The sequence below is a fragment of the Natator depressus genome, chromosome 3, assembly GCF_965152275.1.
Source record: "Natator depressus isolate rNatDep1 chromosome 3, rNatDep2.hap1, whole genome shotgun sequence".
Taxonomy (NCBI): Eukaryota; Metazoa; Chordata; order Testudines; family Cheloniidae; genus Natator; species Natator depressus.
The window spans coordinates 84,437,441-84,464,115 of NC_134236.1; the positions used below are offsets into that span (position 1 = coordinate 84,437,441).

The 26,675-nt window shown below is 41.8% G+C and overlaps 1 protein-coding gene across 5 annotated transcripts; it reads right to left on the bottom strand.

Annotated features, from left to right (window-relative positions):
- Nucleotides 1–6,537: 6,537 nt before the first annotated feature.
- ZBTB24 (zinc finger and BTB domain containing 24) lies at nucleotides 6,538–26,015 on the bottom strand. Of its 5 annotated transcripts, none has more exons than XM_074948222.1 (7): nucleotides 25,903–26,015; nucleotides 20,362–21,355; nucleotides 19,672–19,839; nucleotides 19,383–19,466; nucleotides 18,749–18,832; nucleotides 15,768–15,849; nucleotides 6,538–11,480 (listed from the first exon to the last, which is right to left on the bottom strand). In XM_074948222.1, the coding sequence occupies exons 2-7, from the start codon at nucleotides 21,326–21,328 to the stop codon at nucleotides 10,676–10,678; spliced, it is 2,190 nt and encodes a 729-aa protein (XP_074804323.1). In that variant the 5' UTR covers nucleotides 21,329–21,355; nucleotides 25,903–26,015; the 3' UTR covers nucleotides 6,538–10,675. The 5 variants fall into 5 exon arrangements, 4 of the variants coding, with proteins under 4 accessions (XP_074804323.1, XP_074804325.1, XP_074804324.1 ...); XM_074948224.1 differs by having other exon boundaries at nucleotides 25,810–26,007; XM_074948223.1 differs by lacking the exon at nucleotides 25,903–26,015 and adding an exon at nucleotides 25,697–25,762.
- Between the last annotated feature and the right edge of the window lie 660 nt (nucleotides 26,016–26,675).

A 26,675-nucleotide genomic window follows, 5' to 3' on the forward strand; every position in this document is an offset into this window, starting at 1 on the left:
TCAGTAATGTAATTTTTTAACAGTGCATTGTTCAACAGAATTATTTCAGTAGTGTTGATTTTGAAACAGACTTGTGTTGTCCCTGTTTGAACATGAATAATTTTGTGAGCATTCATGGCCCGCCATACAATTTCCATACCCAGATGTGGCCCTCAGGCCAAAAAGTTTGCCTACCCCAGTCTAGCCTCACCTTCCAGCCATTAGATCTTGTTATATCTTCATCTGCTACACTGAAGATCCCTCTCATCAAATTTCTGTTCCCCATACTTGTATATTGTGAACAAAATACCCCTTAAACTTCTTCGTTAAGCTAAACAGATTGACATGCATCTTTTACTATAATGCATGTTCGCCAATCCTTTCGTCATTCTCATGGCTCTTCTCCAAACCCTTCTTGAACTGTGGGCATCAATGCTGGGGGGAATTCTGCACCAAAAAATCTAAAAATTCTGTATGCAATATTTTCAAATTCTGCAAAATTTTGCATATTTTGTCAAAACAACACATCACACCAGTTGCAATTATTTTTTGTCATTTATTTCAAAATACCTGTCAGCAAGTATGTCTAACAATAGAGACAACAAAGATTCAGAAAATGCTTTTTGACAAATAGATTCCTTACTAGGCATATTAATACAGAACTCTGAGTAATAATTCATTTAAACTTCAATACAGAACCATATTTCTCTCACCCCTCAGAAGTAGTGCAAAGGTTTTGTAGAGTCAGGGGTAATGGAGGAGCTGAGGGAGAGAAAAGTAATTGCTGGTAAGGAGTCTGGGTGTGAACTTGGAAGGTGGTTGGGTAGGTGTGGGAAAAGTATGGAACAGGTTGTTTTTTTTTAGGGGGGGGAGGGGAGGAGAAACAGGACTATTAGGGAGCTTCCCCCATGCAGACCCTGGCTGACCCCTAACCTCTCCCATTCAGTCAGGCGCATCTGCCCCATCCCCATATATCCCTGCACCCCGATTTTCCTTGTACCCCTGTCCACGTGTCCCTCCACCCTCACTCCCTCCATCCACGTGTCCCTCCACCCCCACCGCCCTGTTCCTGTGTCCCTGCAGCCCACGTGTCTCTGTGCCCCTACTCAGCCACTGTCGATCTCCTGTAGCTCCGCACCACCTCTGCCCATGTGATCCTGCATCTCCACTTCCATTCAGCTCCTGCCCCAGTAGCCCTTATGAGCCCTGTCCTCCCCCAGTAGCCCTTATGAGCCCTGTCTGACCCCTCAGCAGCCCCACGCTGTCTGTCTCCCCATAGCCCGTCTCCTGACCTGGCCCGACAAGTGTTGTGAAGAAGGCAGACTCCTTCTCTTCCCTAGCTGGCTGGGAGCAGCTGCTGTGTTTAGTGCCACAGTGCCCACAGTAGGCAAAAGGCAGAACTGCAGAAGTTATTTTTTGCTGGGAGCTGGTGCTCTGTTCTAGCACCACAGCACCCTCTGGTGGGCAAAAGACAGAACTGCAGCAACATTCCAGCAGAAGCTTTTTTCTGTGCAAAAAATTTTAAAAATGCATGGCTCGTTAATTATGCACACACGCAGTGGCGCCAAATTCCCCCAGGAGTAACCAGAGCTGGACACAATATTCCAGCAGCAGCTGCACCAATGCCAATACAGAGGTAAAATAACTCAACATTCCCTTCTTTGTACATCCAAAGATTGTATTATCCCTCCTGGCCCCAGCCTCGCATTCAGTTAATTATCCACCATGGCCCCCAAGTGCTTTTAAGAGACATTGCTTCCCAAGATAGTCCCCCATCCTGTTAGTAGGGCCCTACCTTCTTTGTTCCTAGATGTATACAATTACATTTAGCTGTATTAAAATGTATATTTGCTTGTGCCCAGTTTACCAATCCCAATCACTCCATATTAGTGATCTGTCCTCTTCATTATTTACCACTCCACCAATATCTGTCATTTGCAAACTTGCAGTAATTGGTTTTTTCCCCCAGGTCATTGATGAAAATGTTAAATAGCATAGGGCCAAGAACCAAACTCTGTAGGATCTCACTAGAAATACACCTGCACAGTGACAATTTCCCATTTACAATTATAGTGGGGCCTATCATTCAGCAAGTTTTTAATCCATTTACCATGTGCCATGTTGATTTTATATCAGTCTAGTTTCTTAATCAAAACGTTGTGCAGTAGCAAGTCAAATGCCTTAAAGGAATCCAAGTAAATTACATTGACATTACCTTTAGCAAATTTGTAATCTCATACAAAAAGCTGGGTTGAGAAGATCTATGTTCCACAAAACCACATTGATTGGTGCGCAGAAGGGCATATGTTAACTTGAAATGGTTTGATATGAGATGTTGTTATAGGATAACTTAAGAGAAATTGTATGATGAGGTATGTTGTGGGATAAATACCAAAACAAATATGCCACTGGGTACATGGAGACACAGAGGCTTGGACACCTAGATGGTCCTAGGGGTCGGTCCTGGGGCCGGTTTTGTTCAATATCTTCATAAATGATCTGGAGGATGGTGTGGATTGCACTCTCAGCAAATTTGCAGATGATACTAAACTGGGAGGAGTGGTAGATACGCTGGAGGGGAGGGATAGGATACAGAAGGACCTAGACAAATTGGAGGATTGGGCCAAAAGAAATCTGATGAGGTTCAATAAGGATAAGTGCAGGGTCCTGCACTTAGGATGGAAGAATCCAATGCACCGCTACAGACTAGGGACCGAATGGCTAGGCAGCAGTTCTGCGGAAAAGGACCTAGGGGTGACAGTGGACGAGAAGCTGGATATGAGTCAACAGTGTGCCCTTGTTGCCAAGAAGGCCAATGGCATTTTGGGATGTATAAGTAGGGGCATAGCCAGCAGATCGAGGGATGTGATCGTTCCCCTCTATTCGACACTGGTGAGGCCTCATCTGGAGTACTGTGTCCAGTTTTGGGCCCCACACTACAAGAAGGATGTGGATAAATAGGAGAGAGTCCAGCGAAGGGCAACAAAAATGATTAGGGGTCTAGAGCACATGACTTATGAGGAGAGGCTGAGGGAGCTGGGATTGTTTAGTCTGCAGAAGAGAAGAATGAGGGGGGATTTGATAGCTGCTTTCAACTACCTGAAAGGGGGTTCCAAAGAGGATGGCTCTAGACTGTTCTCAATGGTAGCAGATGACAGAACGAGGAGTAATGGTCTCAAGTTGCAATGGGGGAGGTTTAGATTGGATATTAGGAAAAACTTTTTCACTAAGAGGGTGGTGAAACACTGGAATGCGTTACCTAGGGAGGTGGTAGAATCTCCTTCCTTAGAGGTTTTTAAGGTCAGGCTTGACAAAGCCCTGGCTGGGATGATTTAACTGGGAATTGGTCCTGCTTCGAGCAGGGGGTTGGACTAGATGACCTTCTGGGGTCCCTTCCAACCCTGATATTCTATGATTCTATGATTCTATGGAAGCTCCATCAAGACTGCTCATTTGGAACTCTGGGGTATCTGAAGTTGAAATACCCTCAGACTGGCTTCTGAGGAGATGAACAGCATGATCAGAGAGGCAGTCATGGAATTAGGAAGGGAAGCACTGTTGGGCTTTTATAAGAAAACACTTTCATCAGTGGAGTAAGAACAAGAAGGGTAACTGAACCGAATTGTTTAATCTGCTTAAATACAAGTTTAGTAGTTTTTCAAGCCCAGAAGACAGAGAGTCAGTTAGTCAGTGCGTTCTGAAGAGATGCAGGACCTTTGAAATAAAGTTAAGAAAAGCAGTCAGGATCACCTGATATTTATAGGCAAGCATCCCGAGAGGAAGATTAGAGGGCATAAAAGGCTGTATGAGCAACTCAGACACTGGTGTTGAACAAGGTGTACCACGCCAAGAAAGGGCAGGTAGTGATAATTGGTATTGATTATATTATCTTTAATTTGTTATTAAGTTCCATATCACCATTCCATTATTTTGCCAAGGGTCAATGTTGGGTTGACAGGACTATAATTACCTGCATCATCTCCCATTTATCCTTTTTAAATATTGGCACAGCTTTAGTTTTCTTCTAGGCCTCTAGAACTTCCCCAATGTTCCAAGTTTTGTTGAAAATCAGTATCAATGGTCCATGTTGATCATGAAGTTTGTTGCCTTGACTGAAGACCCTGGCAGTTGTGGAGAGGGATGCCCGAGTGGAAGATTATGGCCATTTTTCTCAGAAGTGGACCTACACCAAAAGTTGCACACTGAAGGTGTGATGTTAAACCAATGTGGTTAAAGTGGGTGGATATTTATATTGGATTTAAACCTAGATTACAGCAATTTAGTTTTGCACCTCTAAATTGTTACTTTTTATAAGTAAGCAAAAAGTTAATTTTTGATTCTTGTCTTCAATTAGTTTTTCACTGCACGATGTTTAGTTTTAGTGTGACAACATGGCTTCCCATTATGTGGTGGAACATAAGTTTTGTCTTCACGAGGAAAAAAAAAGCGTCTTTAACATGTTAAACTTACTAAATCCTACTATATACAAGGTAGCTGTAGTTGTAACATGTTGAGGTTAGTAGGGTATGTCTAGGTTTTATCTTGCTCAGCTAACTGCCTCGTGTATACTAGGATTTTAACACATTTAAAAATATACCTTTTTTTCCTCTGTAGGCATGACTACACAGCCAAGATCCCTTCAGAGTGTGGTATGTTGAATTTAAGTGGCAAGACTGCTTTGTTTCTGAGATATACTGGAAGTTTTGTGGCAGCTTCAGGTAAATTCTAAAACAGAAGTAAAACAAAATGAGTCAAATATGAAAAACAACAATCCATATTCACCTAGACCAGTGGTTCCCAAACTTTTTTTTCCCCGCGGACCACTTGAAAATTGCTGAAGGTCTCAGCAGACCACTTAATGATCTTTATGCTTAAGTGTTGTAAAACAGTTAATATAGTATATAAAATCGCACAGTGCTTTAACTCTGCACAGTCTAACTTTTTCAATTCACTATTATTTTAGAAACAGATCCAGTTTTTTTTTTAAAAAACTCTCTCTACCTTTCACTGGAGGTTTCTAAGATGTTGAAGGTCTTCCTGTAATTTCAAAGTAGATAACTGCATTACATGAAGTAAAAAACAGTTACTCACCATCTCGTAACTGTTCAAGATGTGTAGTTCATGTCCATTCCAATCAAGTGACCCGCACACTTCTTGTCTGAAGTGCCTTGGCGGGAGTCACCAAAAGGACAAGTGCTGCATTTGTAAGGGGTTTCAGCCAAGGACCCTTAAGGATCATGAGCAGAGACTCTGAATTTTCCTCATGGAAGCAGCCCTCCATCCGTAGTCTGACCCCGAGTTGGCAGAGCCCATTCCGAGCGCCTCCTCCTCTGTGTGCAGCGCACCAGCACTGACAGCGTGCAAGCTGGCACCAAGAAAGGAGGCTAAGGACTCCTGGCACTGACACAGCGTCGAACATAAGACTTCTGGCAGGTGCCAATCTTTGTCTTCAGTGCCCCAGAAGAAAAAGAGGCAGGAGAGGGGGTGCTCTTCCCCTCCTAAGCCTAAGGAGCCAGCAGCAGGGAGGCCTCAGCCCATTCAGTCTACTTTGGGCCCGGTGCCTCCCAGGGGCTTGTCGACACTGCTCCACAAGGGGTCCAGTCAAGTCCAGCCCAGCCCACTACCCTTCTCCAGACCGTCGTGGCCAGGACATTCAACTCCCCTCCACTCCAGAGACTTTTGAGGCAGTGCTGGACCTTATTCGCCTGATGGCACCGCATTCTCCAAGGAGGGATGAGGCACAAGTGATAACCTGACCACCTATCCCATCTAGGGGCAAGCCAGCAATTCCATCACCATCACACCTCTCCCCATCTCTGCTGAGCCACTCCCCGGTGCCAGCCGCCCACGTGGGGGGATCGCACCAATACCCAGAGGCCCAGCACCACTCATTGGCACCACCCAGTACCGCTCCTCCGTGGTCTTTCTTTTTGGAGACCTCGGAGCCTGAGGCGGAGTCCTATCGTTCAGATAGGTCCAGCAGCAGCAGGTCTAGATCTTGGAGACACTTCCAGTCTCTTCCGGCACGGTGGCCAACTCAATGGCAACCACCAGCTCAGTGGCCCTTTTGGACTCGCTGGGCCTATCATCAAGCCTAGGGTCAGAGCCAGGCATTGAGATCCAGATCGGCGTCAGTAACGTCAGCATCCTTCGCCACCTTGCAGCAGCTGGCACCAGAGACGCCACCAATATCTCCGCCTGCTGCTCAGGCCTCAGTGCTGGCAACCACCTCATCACCAGCGATACGGCAGCGCAACAAACAACGTGACCCTCTTGGTGCCAAGGGCAGTGACCAAGATAGATAGATAAAATTATCACACTCACACACACACACACACACACACACACACACGCGATGTAATTATAGTTACTGACATACTGTTTTTCCCCCCTTTTAAATTAAAAGAATAAAGAACACAGAGAAAAAGGGTAACAAATTAACCAAACAAGAGTAACCATTATCTGTGCATTACCAAAGTATGACAATTTCTAGTCTTATAAACTTATAAAAGTCTTATAAAGACTTTTATTATTATTATTTTTACAAATACTTGCTCCCTCTATGTTACAAGCAATAGACAGAATCTGGTTTTATATAGCACTTTTCAGACTCACATAATTTTACAAATTACATACTGTACAATCCATTTCAGCACTTCGCCAAATAGCAATGTTAAATGGGGATGACACAGGAAAAAAAAATTCAGCTCAATACATTCCAACGATCCATTTTGAGAATAGAGAATGGCACACCTGGCATTCTTTGTCTTGCAAGCCTATAAATAGTAACGTATAGGTCTGAATTGTTTACTGGCATAAAAATCTACATATGCAAAACAAATTTCCCTTGGCAACCTGCTTCTTTGTGGATACTGATGAAATTGTGCTGTACAGTACTTATTTTTAAAAGAATGAAAAGTAGAGAGAAGGTAGATCAGATGTTTATAATGCAAGAACAAGAGGACAGTCAATGAAATTGACAGGCAACACATTTCAACTGAAATACTTTTCAGACAACAAAATTAGCCTGTGGAACCCACTTTCATAGGATATCCCTGAAGTCAAGGACTTGGTGGGATTCAAGAATGAACTGATCATTTAGATAGGTAATGAGAACATCCAGAATTACAAAAGAAAGAATAAGTAAACAAGAATACCAGAGTTTTAAAAGCAAACCTCTACATAATGGAGGTTAGGATGAAACTTTCATTAATGGGATGTTATTCCATTCTTGTACCCAATCCTGTTAGAAACAGGATGCTGTATTAGAGGGCCTTCTCTTCTGATCTGGTAATTTCTGTGTTCCTAAATGGAACTATACACACACACCCCAAGCATAATATATTCTTGAAACCTTTTTGTGTTGACCATGATATTAAAGAGATTCTCCTGTGCTACTGCTGCACGGACTGTAGTGGCAAGTTAGTAGAAAATACACACTGAACAATAGCTCAAATGCAACCTTAAAATAGTAGTAGAATTGCTGCCACTGAAAGCACCATTTTATATTTAATTTTCACCTGGAGAGTCTTCCAAGATGGAGAAGAATTTTTTTTAAAAGCTTGAAATTTGAAGGACAATCTCTACCAGTACAAGTATTACTATTTACATAGCATCCAAGTATGCTAGATATTTTACAAATGGAGTAATAGCAACAGGCACCTTCTACTGCCAGCTGTGTTTGAACTGTATAGGACTGATTCTTGGTGAAAGGCTTGAACCTGAAGTCGCATGTAAGGACATTTTAAAAATTATATAAAATATGACAGTGTCCCTTTAAAGAGGCAAAGTTGTGAAAAGGACGACAAAACAAAAGCTTAAGTTAGAGTGGTTTTAGCAGAGATCAGAATCTCAAAATGGAATTCTAATCTTCTATGCACTAGTGTGGTAACTATATATATTGCATTTACCTTAATTATATACCGACCTATACCGACAACATCCCAAAACCAAAATCTCATCTTAACATGGCGAGTCTCTCTCACTTCTTACCAAGACTGAACTCTATGTAAGGTAGTTAAGTCATATAAAAACAAGTATTAGTTTGACAGCAGAAATATTTGGAGCAATTTCATTTTTCTCATTAGCCAGGTACAACCAGGAAGTCATTCTGAACTGAGAACTGAAGCTGAAGGGGCTTTTTCCAGGTCCAAGAGTTAAATGCATTAGGCATTATTTTCAAAAAGATTCAGGCACACACACAGTAAGTTGTATTCATTTCTTTCCAGGGTAAAAATTACTATTAAAAAGTTAGTGGTAAAGAGAAAGGTAGAATTAAAGGAAATGAGAAAAACATGGATTCCCATTCTCTGGAACAGGCAGGAAAAAAGAAGGACTCTGACAGCAATTTTTTTAAAGCAACGGAGAATGCAAAATTAGTGAGAATCCCTGTCCTGCTATCCACAGATGGTGGTCTTTACATAGCCTGCTCAGTTTTTAGTTGTACAAATTATTGAAGTGTATGCAATAAAAAATGAAACCCTCTTCTTATGCAGGCAATATCTAGTAACCACTACCATAAGATTGTACTATCACGAGTGACTTTTTAGCTACCAATTGAAAGATTAAAAACTCAATATATATGCTCTTTCTTGAACTTGAATAACCAGGGTTTTTTTCATTATACAGTCTTCTAGAACTGAATCTTAGAAAGCTGTGACCAGTTTGCTCTGCAAAACATTTAGGAAATTACATACATAATAAGCATGTCTCAATCCTGAATAAACCAGAAATGTAGCTTATAAAAGTTGCTAATGCTTCTCTAGAGCAACCACCATACAACTGTAAAGTGAAAACTTGAGACAACATTTTATATATGCTACAATATTTAAGACTCATTCAAATTTTATTTTGCAATAGTATAACAAGCAGAACTATTTTACTACGTAAAGATTTAAATGTTGAATAATATTTTCCCCAGACAAAACAGATAGTTTAATTTTATTTTTTCTTTATGTTCTTGTAACATCAAAATCTTTAGCTTCTGGATTACAGTTACAATATATTCTATTTATCTTTTGTTAATGGTTTTCTACGTTACATATATAGACAGTACTTCTCCATTTTGGGAGGGAATTTAGGTAACTAATCAGGTTAAATCAACACAATAGCTATTTAACCTCCAACTGTAAAACTAAGTCATTTTTAGATTTAAAATTGGTTTCCCCTCTCCCCCATTGTCTCCTCTCCTCACATCAACCTACTTAAAAGTTGGTACAGATCCGTGGAGAAACTGATATACTTTGTAACCAAATTACAGTAACGCATTCTCAGTAGCTAGCTGAAAGCTTTGTATCTGCAAGATAGCTAACGCCCAGAAATGAAAATTCATACCAATGGCTTTCTGTCTAGCCAAGAGTGCATATAGCCAGTTACACAGGAAACTTCCTTTGAAAAAAATCCAATGTAAATAATAAGGACAGAAGTTGCGTTTTGTCATGTTTAAAACTAGAAATACAAGATACCTATTTAAATCACATAACATTTTTAACCTCAGCCTCAACCTTCAAACTGCTGTAGCTGGCCATATGACATTTTATCAGGATTTTTACATATCAGTGCAATAAGTAACCCATCATTAGTAACTGAACCCCAAGCTGTAGAGCCATGCTCTTCCCCATCTTTTCTTTCTGGGATGCATTTTCAATGCTATTTCAGCACTTTTCCACTAGAAGTCAGGTATTAGTAATGTAAACTGTGCACATCTAATCTAGTCAACAAAAAGTTCCACTACTTTTAAAATCTATTAAGAGATGCGCCATTTTGTAGCTCGTGTTCTGGAGTGATTTTATTCATTATTTCAGTCACAACAAAGAACAAATATTACATTATACTAAAAGTAATGTGACATTCTGCTTTCGAAATATAAAAATAATGATTTTAAAATATAAACTGGCTCCTAAACTAAGACAGTCTTGTCAGGGGAAAAAACCCAACCACATACTTAGCACATCTATAGCGCCTTACATCAGAAGATCTTCAAAGTACTTTGCAGAGGTGGTCAAGCATTATCCCCATTTTGTAGATGAGGAAACTAAGGCACTGAGAGGTTAAGTGACTTGCCCAAGGTCACACAAGTCAGTAGCAGCGCCAAGAATAGCACTCAAGCTTTCCAGTAGTCCATCTAGCCACTACATCTCATTGCCTCTACATTAAGTGCACTGATTTAAACATTCGTTTGGAGAGCAGGAATTGTACAACGCAGTAAAAAGAAACAGTGAACCAGAGCCAGTCTATGAGTGCATCAATTTCAATCAAAAGCATGAGCAAATTTGGTATTCAGTGAATTAAAATGCACTTAAGGAAATGGTCACTGAAATGGTCGCACTGAAAATTATACATTTACTTAGAAAGAGAAAGCTCATTAACTAGAAGACATGTGGTGTCAATGTTGTGAAAAAAAATATGGGTTACCTTGACATTTAGAGTTCAGATAGTCATTTTAACCCTCTACACAGAAGTCATGCTTGTTGATCAGCAGACATCTAGAGTAATAAAACCCTAAAGATAAATGGATTAAAATAAAGGAAACAAAGCCACCTATCAAGATCACCAAAAAATACAACTTCAAATAGATAATCTGCTGCAGCAAATGAAATGTGATATGCGTAGGTCATTGTCTGAATGAAAAACACACTTCAGCCCAGTTCCCTGAAGGCAAATGAGCATTTAAAAGGAAGCAATGCTAACTTGTATTTCAAAAAGCCTGACCTTGAATCTGATGCTCATGAGATGGGTGGTTTATGGACAAAGATTGCGGATGTGATTCAGAAATGTGTACATTTTGGTTCTGTTCTTCACTAATTTGATGGGGCTGGAGTGCATCTTGGTTAGTATGAGACCGACGACTAGGTTCCTGGGTCAGCTGCATGTGCTGAGCTCCTGTTGCTAGATGAAGTTCTTCAGTTTGCCCCTGATGGGCATGAAGATGTGCTAGTGCTTCCTTTGAAAGAGTGATGACATGCATTTGCTCAGACTGCGTAGTCTCTATTTGGTTCTCCATCATATTGATACTTTGGATTTGTTCTACTTGTTCCTGCTGAGCTGCAAGAAGCAAGTTCTGCAGCTGTTGTGGTGGTTGAGTGAGTAGCGTAAGATTAGCAGCCTGGCCTGCTGTCATATTTTGGGAGTTCTCAGCAGTAACAATACTAATACCTTGATTATGACTAGGTATAAAGTTTATATTATGTACTGAATCTGTGACAAGCAACTGAATCTCTTGTCCTCCAGACGTGGACAGTTGATATTGCTGCAGCTGAAGAATGTTTCTGACCTCCTCTGAGCTATTGCTGTTGCTAGGAGCAGTGCTTGATTCTTGCAATTGTTTTTCTTTGCTGTGAATTTTCAAATGAGACTTCAAATTGTCCAAGCGGGCAAACTGCAAATTACACTCTGGGCAGGAGAAAGGCTTTTTGCCTGTGTGTAAGATACAGTGTCTCCTCTTTGCACTGGAATCCGAGAAACATTTTCCACATATACCACAAGAATATGGCTTTTCCCCTCTGTAAGAGAATATTTTACTTAATCAGAAATACTAATTTTGAGACTACTACTTTCTGCAAGGTATTACCTCACAAATGACTCATATAATAAATATAATACCACCATCACCACTAATAATAAAATAATAATAATAATAATCTCTGCTATACTGTAGTAGTGCTTACAGGCAGTCATGTAAGAAAAATATTCAGTGCTACATTTTCTGGATTCTACTTTTAAGAATTGCACAATAGTGTGATAAAGTTTTCCCTAATTTGTTCACATTCAAGAGTTAACAGGACTGCCTTCATACAAAAATACTGAGGTTTACGAAGCCCTGGTTTGACAAAAGGATGGAGAGCATAAAAACTGGAGTGATAAGAGAATTAATCTATTTTACATCTTTACTAGCATCTATCATTAAGGATTAATTTGAAGTTGAATTTATTTCATCACTTCAACTGTTTTTAATGCTGACTGAAAATATCTAAAACCTAATTTCCGGACACACATGGCCTAGGACAAAAAGAACAGGCTTTGCTGTAATCTGATGGGTTTTTTATTGTGCGCCTCATAATAGCCTTCCAATGGTCTCAATTTTTATGAGGTTCCTTTATGCGATACCTTACATCCATATGACTGCAAGCCATGTGACATTGTTAGTGCTGTGTACTTTTATCTTAAAAAAAATAAAAAAAAATCAGGTAGCATCAATGCTGGAATTTAACATGTAAGCAGGGTTTGACAGTTTCTTTAAAAAAAACCAAACACACAGAGGAAAGCTGATCTTAAGATATTTCTGCAAAAATCAGTCTAAAATCTAAGACAGTTTATCACCCCAAGTCTATCGACAATAAGCCTTCCCCCAGCTCTCTGCCTAATTTTCCCCACAATTTACTGCTTTTTTTGCTTTAAAATGTGAAGGAGAATTCAAATTAAACATTGTATAATTTAACACACATTTGAAAATACTGTAAAGAACATGAAATATTTACACTTCCATATTGGAAATAAATTGGTCAGACTACACACAGTAAATCCTAAAAATTTCAATTCTGAGGTTTTAATGCCAAAACAAGCACCAATATCTGAACACCATAAGATTACAACAAGGCATTATAATCTATATCAAACACTGAAGGCCAAATGTAATAGTTTGCATTTTACATAAACCGGTATTATGTTCAGAAACTCTGCTATAGACTTACTATAGGGGTTAATTTAAGGAACTGTCTCAACAGAAGCCATACAGGAAAATGGTCAAGTAACAGTTATGATTGTAGTAACCTGCTTCTGCTCTCATAGAGAAGCCTACAGTAGAAATTTTTTGGTATCACTATTTGTTTAGTGCTGACAGTATACTCAATGCTATAAAATATACAAAAATAAAGACAGCCTCTGCCCTATATTAGATGGAATCTCTCTAAGTTTTCCAAAGGAATTTGACAAGCTTTAAAGCAAAAGGTTTCTGAACCTTCGTAACATTTACCCATGCAGTAATCAAATACAAAATTAGAAATTGTGCATCTATCATTTGAACAGTGATGCAAGTTTACTATTAAAATTAATCCAATACATTGTGTTTTTAAAGTGAAAAAACAAAAGCAGACTGATGTCATGATACATAGCATATATTTCAGGTGGAAGGGCTGATACCTCAAATTAACAAGGGATATGTGATAACCAAGAATACATGACTTTTAAAACATAGGTGTACAGTAACTCTTCGCTTAACGTTGTAGTTAGGTTCCTGAAAAGTGCTACTTTAAGTGAATCCAATTTCCCCATAAGAATTAATGTAAATGGGGGGGGATTAGGTTCCAGGGAAAAAATTTTCAGCAGACAAAAGACATTATATACATATACAGTATTAGTTTTAAATAATTATAAACAACCAACTTAATACTGTATTCACCAATGAGGATTGTGAAGCTTGGTTGAGGCAGGGGTGTAGCAGGGTTGGGGCACAGGGGCTTGCCCCAACCCTACTCCAGCCACCTGACACTCTTGCTGGGGAGCGGGGTCGGGGCATAGGGGCTTGCCCCGTTTCACCTGCTTGTCCACTCCCTGGCAGGAGCGCCGCGTGGGCCAAACAACCTTATAACGGAACAGTGCGTGACTTTAAACAAGCATGTTCTGTAATAGATCAGCAACCTAACAACAAAACAGTGTTAACCGGGACAACTTCAAGTGAGGTGTCAGTGGACTCATTTTGTTTAATTTTTTTTCCTCCTCTTTAGCTGAGAGAGAGAGAGATCTACAAATACAACAGGAGAAATTGACTATAGTGAAACCGCTTATGCACAATGTTGTCAAATGTACCAAATAAAACTGAAAAGAATTTTTTCCCCTCTGTGAACTAATCTCTCAGCTACAGAAATCGTAGGTGTTACTTGTAATACTGTACTAGGAAAGAAACTGCATCTATTCTAAGAATGCAACCTAAATCCCTGGCTTAAACTTACTGGGGTTTTCTGTAGAACCAAAATGCTTCCCAGATAAATTAAAACTACATGACAAGGTCACTAGTGTACTTTAGAGACTTTCCTACTCTCCTCTGGTTAAAACATCACCACCACCACCACATCAATTATTGTCATAAACATATAGCTAAGGGTACCCTAGAATTCCTCCTTACCTGTAAGGGGTTAAGAAGCTCAAATAACCTGGTTGGCACCTGACCAAAAGGACCAATGGGGAAAAAAGATATTTTCAAATGGGGGAGAGAGCGGCTTTGTTTGTGCTCTGTGTTGTGTGTTCTCTGGGGAAGCAGAGAAGCATCAGGTCAGAAAACTCCTTCTCCTAAAATGAGTCTCAATATTACAAAAAGAGTAAGAAAATAAGGCAAGGCATGTTAGATTATCTTTTGTTTTTAGCTTGCGAATTTTCCCTATGCTTAGAGCAGTGGTTCTCAACTCTGATCCACCGCTTGTTCAGGGAAAGCCCCTGGCGGGCTGGACCGGTTTGTTTACCTGCCGCGTCCACAGGTTCAGCCAATCGCGGCTTCTACTGGTCGCGGTTCGCCACTCCAGGCCAACAGGGGCTGCAGGAAGCAGCGGCCAGCACATCCCTCGGCCCGTGCCGCTTCCCGCAGCCCCCATTGGCCTGGAGCGGCGAACCGCGACCAGTGGGAGCCGCAATCGGCTGAACCTGTGGACGCGGCAGGTAAACAAACCAGCCCAGCCCGCCAGGGGCTTTCCCTGAACAAGCGGAGGAGCAGAGTTGAGAACCACTGGCTTAGAGGGAGGTTTATCCCTGTTTTTTGTAACTTTAAAGTTTTGCCTAGAGGGGAATCCTCTGTTTTGAATCTGATTACCCTGTAAAGTTACCTTCCATCCTGATTTTACAGAGGTGCTTCTTTTACTTTTTTTCCCCTTTATTATAAAGTTCTGTTTAAGAATCTGGTTTACCTATTTGGTTGGTATATTATTCTCAAGCCTCCCCAAGAAAGGGGGTGAAAGGGCTTGGGGGGATATTTTAGGGACAGGAACTCCAAGTGGTCCTTTTCCTGAATCTGTCTAACTCATTTGGTGGTGGCAGCAGTACCCATCCAAGGACAAGGAAGGATTTGTGCCTTGGGGAAGTTTTTAACCTAAGCTGGTAGAAATAAGCTTAGGGGGTCTTTCATGTGCGTCCCCACATCTGTACCCTAGAGTTCAGGGTGGGGATGGAACCTTGACAATTATAGTGGAAATGCTCTGTCAGAGAGGAGAGCCTTACAGCATGCCTAGATTAGTTAATCATAATACTACCTACTAACACTTCAAAATGTAAAAGCCACCATGAAAATATGATACAGGACTCATTCATTGATTAATAAAGTTTAATAATACGCTGCACTTTTATGCAGCATATTTGAATCAGTGTAAAATTTTGCAGATTTTAATGAGGAAATTAAATTTTATTTTATTAAATTTTAATAAAAAACAAATATGTGCTATTCACAGCATTTAGTAATCAATCAGTACCCACACATGAAGTAAGTGCACCTAAGGAGCAATGGTTACTAGTGTCATTGGATACCCAACATACTATATCTACTGGACTAGAAGTTGCATATCGGAGATTCACGCAATTTAATAAAAATCATGCATGTCTTGGGTAGTGTAAAGATGCTCATTCTGTAATACAGTAACAACCTGTTAAATAAAGAGAGCCAATCATTATATTACTGTATATTTCTCTAAACAAAAGTTCACTGTTGTAATGATTTTATTTTTGACATTTATATGACAAGAATTTTAAACCTATTAAAACTTCCTAAATAAATAGCTTTAAAAAATATAAACTGCAAAACTATACTGTACCTGTGGATTCTGATGTGAGTCTGAAGAGAACTTTTTGCTGTGAATGACTTGCCACAGATTTCACAAGTAAATGGCTTCTCACCTACAAAAAACAATAGCGTGATGTACGTTCATAAGTTATAATTACTCTAATAATCAATACCACCACCACCAGGCTCTCATATAGCACTTTTCATCAGTACATCTCAAAAGCACTTTAAGTATCATTAGCTACATATTACAGATCGGGAAACTGAGGTAAAGCAGTGAACTGACTTGCTCAAGGTCACCCAGGTGGCCAGTGGCTGAGCCTGGAATAGAACCCAGGTCTCCAGAGTCCTGTGCTCTATCCAATAGGTCAGACTAACTGCTCATAATTACATTAAGTTCTAAGAAATCACCACTGTGCACACTAACAAGTGTAAAAGCAAGTTATTCATGCTTGCTAATTCAGGAATAAAGGAAGTTAAATTCTTATGCTTCTAGTGTAAGAAAGCATGGCTTTCCAAGAGGCTGCATTCCGGCGAGATCATAACACACCTTGACCACAGTGAAGCAGTGCCAACTCCAGGGAATACAATGGAACTTCAATGAACAGGAGTTTGGGTAAATTGGGATTTTACTGTGTACTGAATTACTCTTCTTACATGGAGCTAGCCAGAAGGATTAAATGCAGTGATAAAAAGCTACACAGTAGCAAGGCAATGTCCCAAACTGACAAAGAGAAGAAAGTGAACGCAAAGTAACATAACATTTCTCTGTAGTGCCTAGATTAGGGGAGGGCAAACTGTGGCCCGCGGGCTGGATCCAGCCCATCAGGGCTTTCAATCTGGCCTGCAGGATTGCCAGCCCCAGGCGCCACTGCCGGACATGTTGGCCACTTCCAGGAGCAGCACGAGGCCAGGGCAGGCAGGCAGCCTGCCTTAGCCTTGCTGTGCACCACTGCCACCCTGGAGCCACTCGAGGTAAGCGGCCCCGGACCGGAGCCTGCACCCCTCCTGCACCCCAACCTCCTGCCGCACCCCTCGTGTACCCCAACCCCCTGCCCTGAGCCCCTTCCCACACCCCTCCTGCGCCCCAACCCTTTGCCCCAGCCCTACATTCATGGCCCTGCATACAAATTTTCCCACCCAGATGCAGCCCTCGGGCCAAAAAGTTTGCCCATCCCTGGCCTAGATATTTCTAGACATGTAATATGTCATGGATCACCATATAGTGATCCACGTTCCCATCACTATCTAGGCACAACAAAGCAAACTGAAGACTGAGTACAAGCAAATTTTCAGAAACTTTAAACTTAATATTGAAAAACCCCAAACCAAACAAAGAGTGATGTAACCAACTTCCACCATGCACAAGTTTTCAGAAATATTACAGCAAGACAGTACATTCAACAACCAAAAAACAGGGGTTGTTATTTTTTTCTTGTTCTTTTCACCTTTGGAGAAGGGCTAAAATCAATCAGTTTACCTCTCTCAGCTGCTATTTCCGATGCCTAGCCTGCCGTTTCTGGAGACAACACTAAAATCTCTCAAATACATTGTTTTTAACCCTGACCTTGATACTATGCCTCTTCCTCTCACTACACACTCATCCCCTTGCTATATTTGCAGTGCTACAACACCCACTAACAACTGAAGTGCTACCAACAAGTCTTACTCTAACAGCACACCATGCCGTCCTAGACAGAAAATGCAAAGGCCACAATCAGGCAAATGAAAATAATCCCTGCATATACCTTTTTTTAAAAATGAGAAAGCAAGCACTGACCCAATAACACAGACTATACATACGTAGGGAATTCCAAAAAGCAAATGTTTAAGGGTATCATTTATAAAAGCAATTTCTCCCTGTCAAAGACAGAGAAACTATGAGAAGTTATACAAATCTGAAGTTGCATACTATGTTTTCATTTTTCTATCATTTTACATTATTTTACAATAGAAAATTTTGCAAATCTAAACCGCCACAATGACGATTTAAAGACGAATTACAAAGGCTTTGCTACATTTAAAACATGCTTGTAAAATTCCAGAAAAAGGGAAAAAAGAGTAATAATATTAACAGCAGATTCCAATCTAAAGGTATAATTGGCACAGTATTTTAAATTACTTTCCCGTTACTCCAAGGGGCAGAAAAACCTGATAAAAACCCACAAGTACCATAAGGGTTTGAAATGCATTACATTGCAACCTTTATCATAAACAATGAGAACTAAAATATTTGTGGTGTCATTGGTAGAGAAAACAGGAAGTCCAAAACTGAGATTTCTAAGGATCTTGAGGTAGTATAGAATCTACTGTTGTTCAAGTAAGCACAAAATACTTTTTTAGAATAATAGTATATACTTTTTCCCTTTTTGAATTCCTACAAGAGAATTATAATGATTTTAAAAGTCACCTTTCAAACATGACCTTCAACATGAATTACTTTCTTGGAAGGTTATGCTTAACCAGCAGGGGAGAGTCAGTCTGCCTCAGCTTGCTGTCTGACTCTCCAAGCAACATACACCCTATGTATTTCAAATTACATTCCCCCTCTCAAAGTCTAGTTTATTAAAACATCATAAACTCTTTTACTGGTCAACAGGGTTCACTAATAATCCATCCCTCAAGAACTCTGGAGCAGGCTTCTCTGTTCTTGGGTTGCAGTGAATAGGTTCCTACAACCACCTGGCTCTCCATCAGCCTGACCCAGTCCTCACTCAGGATTGTACCACTGAAGAGCCTCCCAGCACTTTCTGAAGGTCTCCCTCTGTGAGAAAAGCAGCCCATCTTGTAGTAGGCATTGCTTTTAGGCTGCCTCACATGACCCTCTATTTTACACTGGCTACAACTACCTGTGGCCATTCCTAGGGGTATACCTCCTCACTGGGAGCCAGGACATTACTGCACACCCAATGGAGGTCTCCCTGCCAACCAGGGATGGGGTATGTGAACCCCATCACAGCCAACAAGTTGGTCTTAGCATTCCTTGAAAGAAAAATGGTGTGTAATATATACCTGTATGTGTTCTTAGATGTTTCTTTAACTGAGCTGCATCCATGAATTTGCGATGACACTGGTTACATTCCGGCAATGAATGGCCTTGTCGCAATAATAAAAAAAGTGTCAGTGCATAAGTGATCCCCTGTATTTCTTCAGTGATCTTTGTTAAAGCACTTCCCTGTAAAATAACCACTTTAATATAATATATAAAGACAACAACGATTCATTAGTTATTTCTGTTGCTGCACATCACTAGAAATGGCAGCATTATTCTATTCCATTTCCCCAGTTAATTCGATCACTGAAGAAAGGACGCTGGTTGTTTTAACTCCTACCTCTATCACCTTCCTTTTGGAGCTTTGTGATTCCTTAGTTCCTCTCCACTTTACATGCCTATTATCCAGCCACCATCTTTCTAGAACAAAATTAGTTGGGACTCCTTTTAAAGCTATCAATACCATTCAGCCAGAGGAGTAGCAGAAAAACACATAGCACAATATTGACAACAGACAGTGATAGTACTACTTTTACTACTCATCTCTGGTGATCAGGTGACAGCCTAACAGATTATGATGATGGGAGGGGGACGGGAGGGAAGGGGGAGAAAGCCAGGCAACCCGCCCGTCCTCCCCCACCAGCCTTGTTATACCTGTGTGCACTCGGTAATGACTCTTCAGTTGTCTCTTTTGGCTAAAATACTTTCCACACTGATCACACGTAAAAGCCTTCTGTCCTGTAATAAAAATTAATATCCCTAAAAATATAAATAATTCCAAAAAAATTAAGCTAAAACATAACTAACATTTCTGTATAACTTAGCTACCTTATAGCGTAAGAGTCTAACACTTACTTTAAAAAGAAAATAGTGAGCAGAAATGTTTGTTTTGAAATGTCTAATACTTAGTATAGCTAGATTATATTTGTCTTTGATTACTTACCTGTGTGTAGGCTCATATGTTCCAAAAGAGAATGTTTTGTTGTTAAAGCTTTACTACAGACAGTACAGGTATATGGTCGCTCTCCAGTATGCATCCGCTCATGAACCTGAAGAGAGTGCTTCTGGGAAAAGCCTTTACCACATTCATTGCATTTAAAAGGGCGTTCTCCTAAAAGTAAAGCGCCAAGACTGTAAATAGCAAAGAGTTATTGCTAATAAATTTCTAAGTAAATATTCTAAGTTGATAGCAAGATGCATGACAGGACATCACCACCATTAAAAAATGAATTTTCAGTAGACCAGGAGGATTAATACAGACAAAAACCTAAGCTCCCTTATAGCAATCATTAAAAATCAATCATTTTATAAGTAGCATTGGATAGGCACTGCCAATATCCAATTTAATGTTTTTCACTGGAAAAAATAATTAACTAGATAGCAATCAGTGTGCAAAGTACAAAGATTATAATCTCTGAAGATAAGAATTAAGTAAAATAGTAGAAACAAAATCTTGGTGATCCACCATATATATATATATATATATATATATATATATATATATATATATATATATATATATATATATATATAGCGATACCACGATATAAAGCAACATATGAATAATTACAATGCAAACCAATTGTAGCCAGTTACCATACCCTAACCCAAAAAAGGTAGTTTTTATGCCTACCTGTATGACTTCTCTGATGAATAGCTAAAAAGTGATTATATTTAAACACTTTGCCACATTCTTTGCAACAAGCTTCAGAACCTGTGCGTTTTCTTTTTCTATCAGTTCTCTTTGTCAATACTTTTCCATCTTCATCACCAACAAGTTTATAATCTTTTAGCTTGATAGACCTCCGTATCCTACGTTTGCTATAACGACTCTGATTGCTCTGTATTCCTTGAGATTTAGGATCATAATTCTCATCCTTCTCAGCTGATAGATCTACAGCAGCTTCTGAACCACAAGCTGGCTCAGTTTCTTCCACTTCTTTCCTTACTGGAACTTCTTCACTGGCAACAGTTTCTTCCGCTGCAACTTTTTTCATAAAATTTTGTTTATTTCGCACTGAACTGTTCTCTCTTAACTGCACATCTTCAACAGAAGATGTCCCAAATTTTTCCTCTTGAGCATTCTTGACTTTTCTTGGTCTTCCTCGTTTTCGCTTTGGTGGATCTCCATTTTTCTTGTCGTCATTTGCAAAGACAACTACTGAAGCAGCACTACTAGATGTGAGAAGATTATTTGGGCTATGGTTGGTCTGATAATCTGCATGTGCCCATACTAAATCATTCACTTTTAGGAGCTGTGCAGTTGCCAGTATTTGTTCCATGCTTTTTTCATTGGAATGAAGATAACCTGTATAGATAAATTCCAGTAGTGCACCAAAAGTGTCTGCAACCATTCCCTCCAACATATAAATTGACTGGCTTATCTCTCCCTCATCTACAAACATCATTGAAAAGTACTCACTGCTGGCAGCAAGTAAAGCTTTGTGGGCTCTGAAGTGCACATCCTCTACTATTAAAGTGATATCACAAAGAAAATTCTTTTTCCTTTGTTCTGCAAAATTAGCTAGAATGGTATCTCTATGAGCCTTGGAGTGGATAACAACAAGCTTCTCTGGAGGGTCAGCAATTGCTTCTGCCATTTTTACTGCAAACAGGAAAAGAGTTACCTACAAGAGTAAAACGGTATTATTGAAAAAGAAACATTTTTAGAGATTTGCATTACAAAAAATAAAATATTACAGCTTACTCCATAACGAAGGAATTTCTGCAGCAAAACTGAAGCTTTTGACCTAGTTATAAAAAGTCAATCCTGACACATACTTTTTCCCTTCAAATAAAGCAAAGTTTTTAAATACTTAAGAACATCTATAAAAACTTTGTGAAATGGAAATTATTTTTGACAATTATTATTTATTTAGTACCAATGTGCCTCATGCTGTTCAGTACCCAAAATGGCTGCCCCATCTGAAACTAATGTCTTTTGGAACTTAAAAAAAGACAGTGTAAAGAAAACAAAAGTTAGTTATTAGCTTTCACTTTCACAAATACCTTAGTTAGGGTTATGATGGGACTTCTGTTAGAACCTAGGATGATCTCTTGGCCCACTGAAGTCAATAGCGAAACGCCTCTGGAGGAGCAGATGGATAGCTCAGTGGTTTGAGCATTGGCCTGCTAAACCCAGGGTTGTGAGTTCAATCCCTGAGGGGGCCATTTAGGGATCTGGGTAAAAAATGGGGGACTAGCCCTGCTTTCAGCAGGGGGTTGGACTAGATCCTGAGGTCCCTACCAACCCTGATATTCTATGATTCAAGAAGGGCATGGTTTCACATGCTAACTCCCTGCATATTCTTAGTCCAGGGGTGGTTGTGAAAGAAGCAGCACTAACAAGTGGTAAAAATGCTGGAAGCTGCCAGAGCCTTGCTTATATGATGGTTCCTACCTATATAAACACAAGTTCTGCTAAGCCACTGGTAGTAATCTTTGTGATTTATGTTTTTTTGTAAAATTCTGTATTGCAAGCATAGTCTAAAAGAATGAAATTAAATGCAAAAATAATAAAAGCTACGTTTACGCAACAAACAAAACAGCATGCTTAAGCACAAAGCGGTCAGGGAATGCAACAATTATGTTTTGTACAGTAACAACTGTAATTTGCCCATATACAATATATTAGCGACCTGTGATATTAATAAAAATAGTTAACTTTCAAATAAGAAAAGTAAAATAAGGTTACATGTTTAAACAGTTGCCAAGGAATTCAAATTTATGGTTCTCGTAACATTAACTTGCAGAAGCTACACATGGCTTGTAGGTATTTAGGTACTGTATACATTCATAGCAACACAATCGTATCATTAGTTTTCTGGCTGCAAGATCCTAACGATATTTGTTGGTTTTTCTTAAAAAAAAACATACTCTAGGGAAGTTATATAAAACAGGAATGCACACTAATATGATCAGAGTTGTAGCCATATCGGACCCAGAATATTAAAGAGACAAGATGGGTGATATAATATCTTCTATTAGACCAACTTCTGTTGGTGAGAGAGACACGCTTTCAAGCTACAGAGCTCTTCTTCAGGCCTGGGAAAGGTACGCAGAGTGTCACAGCTAAATTCAAGATCTAACAGCCAGTTTTAGCACAAGTAGTTAGCACATACTCTACCTGTTCAATCTTGTATTAAGCTGTGACACCCTGAAAAATCTTTCCCAGACACGAAGAAGAGCTCTAGGTAACTCGTGGCGAACGGGGGAAGTCCCGGATGACTGGAAAAAGGCTAATGTAGTGCCAATCTTTAAAAAAGGGAAGAAGGAGGATCCTGGGAACTACAGGCCAGTCAGCCTCACCTCAGTCCCTGGAAAAATCATGGAGCAGGTCCTCAAAGAATCAATCCTGAAGCACTTACATGAGAGGAAAGTGATCAGGAACAGTCAGCATGGATTCACCAAGGGAAGGTCATCCCTGACTAAGCTAATCGCCTTTTATGATGAGATTACTGGTTCTGTGGATGAAGGGAAAGCAGTGGATGTATTGTTTCTTGACTTTAGCAAAGCTTTTGACACGGTCTCCCACAGTATTCTTGTCAGCAAGTTAAAGAAGTATGGGCTGGATGAATGCACTATAAGGTGGGTAGAAAGCTGGCTAGATTGTCGGGCTCAACGGGTAGTGATAAATGGCTCCATGTCTAGTTGGCAGCCGGTGTCAAGTGGAGTGCCCCAGGGGTCGGTCCTGGGGCCGGTTTTGTTCAATATCTTCATAAATGATCTGGAGGATGGTGTGGATTGCACTCTCAGCAAATTTGCAGATGATACTAAACTGGGAGGAGTGGTAGATACGCTGGAGGGGAGGGATAGGATACAGAAGGACCTAGACAAATTGGAGGATTGGGCCAAAAGAAATCTGATGAGGTTCAATAAGGATAAGTGCAGGGTCCTGCACTTAGGATGGAAGAATCCAATGCACCGCTACAGACTAGGGACCGAATGGCTAGGCAGCAGTTCTGCGGAAAAGGACCTAGGGGTGACAGTGGACGAGAAGCTGGATATGAGTCAACAGTGTGCCCTTGTTGCCAAGAAGGCCAATGGCATTTTGGGATGTATAAGTAGGGGCATAGCGAGCAGATCGAGGGACGTGATCGTTCCCCTCTATTCGACACTGGTGAGGCCTCATCTGGAGTACTGTGTCCAGTTTTGGGCCCCACACTACAAGAAGGATGTGGATAAATTGGAGAGAGTCCAGCGAAGGGCAACAAAAATGATTAGGGGTCTAGAGCACATGACTTATGAGGAGAGGCTGAGGGAGCTGGGATTGTTTAGTCTGCAGAAGAGAAGAATGAGGGGGGATTTGATAGCTGCTTTCAACTACCTGAAAGGGGGGTTCCAAAGAGGATGGCTCTAGACTGTTCTCAATGGTAGCAGATGACAGAACGAGGAGTAATGGTCTCAAGTTGCAATGGGGGAGGTTTAGATTGGATATTAGGAAAAACTTTTTCACTAAGAGGGTGGTGAAACACTGGAATGCGTTACCTAGGGAGGTGGTAGAATCTCCTTCCTTAGAGGTTTTTAAGGTCAGGCTTGACAAAGCCCTGGCTGGGATGATTTAACTGGGAATTGGTCCTGCTTCGAGCAGGGGGTTGGACTAGATGACCTTCTGGGGTCCCTTCCAACCCTGATATTCTATGATTCTATGATTCTATGAAAGAATCTCTCTCTCACCAAGAGAAGTTGGTCCAATAAAAGATATTACCTCACCTACTTTGTCTCTCTAATATGATCAGACAAATTTTGGTCCATGTAGTATTTGTTGATGGTCTGCAGAGAGCTGGCTAATCACATGGTGCTAGTTTCTCCTCATTGAGAGCTGTTAAAATGTTTTAGGACAGCTAAAAATAATAAAAACAATAAAAATATCCAGCTTTAGGATATTTTAAATATAAACAATGGTTGTAATTGTAACACAGATTTGTATAACTGCCACCTGGGAGAAGTTCCTTTCCAGGCTTGTGAATAGGAGGGGATGGTGGTCCACAAGATATTGTCTGTATAAAAATGGGTACCGTGAAAAAAGTTTGAAAACATGGGAAGTACAGGAATTACCACAGAGTCAAAGAGCTAGTAGGGTCTCTAAATATCGAATAACCGGAAAGGGAGCTAGATGAGCACTAAACAGCACACTGGAGACTCAAGGATCAGAGCTCAATGGCAGGCGCAGACTAGGATAATAGACTTTTGGCATCTGTTTTTTTTTTAATTGACGCTGAATTGTTCATTTTAACTTTTACATCAAATCCCACCAAAAGGAAAAAAAAAACAAATATTCTCTGAAACAATGAGCTGTTTATCAAGAGAATCTTGGCTATGAGATTGCAATTGCAGGTATTTAAGCGGGGCTCTGGGAACCAGGACTCCAGGGTTTTACTCTCAGCTTCTGGTCCTGGTTTACCCTCATCCTGAGCAAATCACACTTTTCCACACCTCAGTTCCCCATTTATAGATGGGGGGGGCATATGCCCCATAAAGCTGTTGCGAGGAGTGGTATGCACACAGCAGCCTAAAGCTGTAAGTCTCCCCATGAGGTAACGTGCTATGTTGGCCAACACAAGCAGGGGCTGTGGTCCCCACGTTACAGCGTGATGGGGGGCCATGCACACAGGCCGGCTCGAGCGTATGTTATAGACCGCTAAGACTAGGGGCTATCTCAGACTCTGCGGAGAAGATGCTCCCCCTTCGGGGGGGACGGGTCAGGCTGTGGGGAGGAGGGTCTCCCGTCGCGGCGCGGGGGAGGGAAGAGGGGGTCCGGTCAGGGTGTGGGGAGGAGGCGGCTCGGGACACTCCTTAGCCCCGAGCGCTGCCACCTCCGTGCAGCTGCAGCGCGCCTCCTCCCGCCATCGCCCCCTTCCAAGCTGCACGGCCGGACCATCCGCCCGGCGGCCAGTGGGTTTCTAGCCCCTCAGCCCAGCGACCCACCCGGCCCGGAGCAGCCTCAGGAATCGGGGAGAGCCTCCTACCGGGGGTGAGGTAAGGGCCGCACAGACTCTCGCAGCCCGTCCGGGAGACCTGCGCCGGCCGCTCCCGCAGCCCGGGGAGGCCGCCCCGGCTTGGCACGGCGGGACTCACTCACCAGCTGCAGCTGCAGCCGCAGGCAGCGTTCAAGCAGGGTGCGCGCTGGGCCGGGCCGGGCCCGGCTCTCCTCCCCCCTGGGAGGGGCACGAACCTGCGTCGCGGCGTTGAGCTGCCCGCAAGTCCCTCTCGGCCGTTCAGGCAGCAGCAAATCGGCCGGGGCCTCGAGAAGGCTCCGAGCGCCGCCAGCACAAGCCCCGCCTCCTTCGCAACGAACAGCAACGGCCCCTCCGCCAACGTGCCTCAGCCGCCCGGCTCCGCCCCTCGCGCACTGGGGGAAGGCGCGGACTTCTCTAGGAAGCGGCCCGCCCCTGTTCTGTGGTAGGGACTCGCCCGCGGTGGAGGAGGCCCTGCACGTCCGGTCAGGGTCTGTGGGAGCGGAGGCGACGGCGCCGCGTCTCGCTGGACAGTGGGGCAGGCACCAGCCGGGGGCGTTGCCTGCGTGTGTCCCGGGCCGGCTCACAACTCGGGCAAGGCGCGCGCCCCCGCCCCCACGTAGGTCAGCGTCCCACTGAGTGACACGTTCCGGTGCGCTCGCGCGCTTCCCCCTCCTCGCGCTGCCGGGTTTTGGGAGCAGCCTTCCTCCAGCTTGGCCCAGCGTCGGTCTTCGCTCACCTGGGCGCGCGGGTCCCGCTGAGGCAGCCCGGGCCGCGGGTCTCTGCCACGGAGCCTACATCGAGCCTCACCTTGTAACCGTCTCGCTTGTTTCAGAATAGCAGCCCTGTTAGTCTGTATGCGCAAGAAGAAAAGGAGGCCTTCCGATGAAGTGAGCTGTAGCTCACGAAAGCTTAGGCTCAAATAAATTGGTTAGTCTCTAAGGTGCCACAAGTACTCCTTTCCTTTCTGTGTCTCACGTGTGTCACCGCT

Excerpts from the sequence above, each read along its gene's own strand:
- ZBTB24 (XM_074948222.1), bottom strand. The coding sequence starts at position 21,328 with ATGGCAGAAGCAATTGCTGACCCTCCAGAGAAGCTTGTTGTTATCCAC. Across the intron at positions 19,840-20,361 it reads TCATCAGAGAAGTCATACAG|GAGAACGCCCTTTTAAATGC; the intron begins GTAGGCATAAAA and ends CTTTACTTTTAG. Across the intron at positions 15,850-18,748 it reads ACATCTAAGAACACATACAG|GTGAGAAGCCATTTACTTGT; the intron begins GTATATATTACA and ends TGTTTTTTGTAG.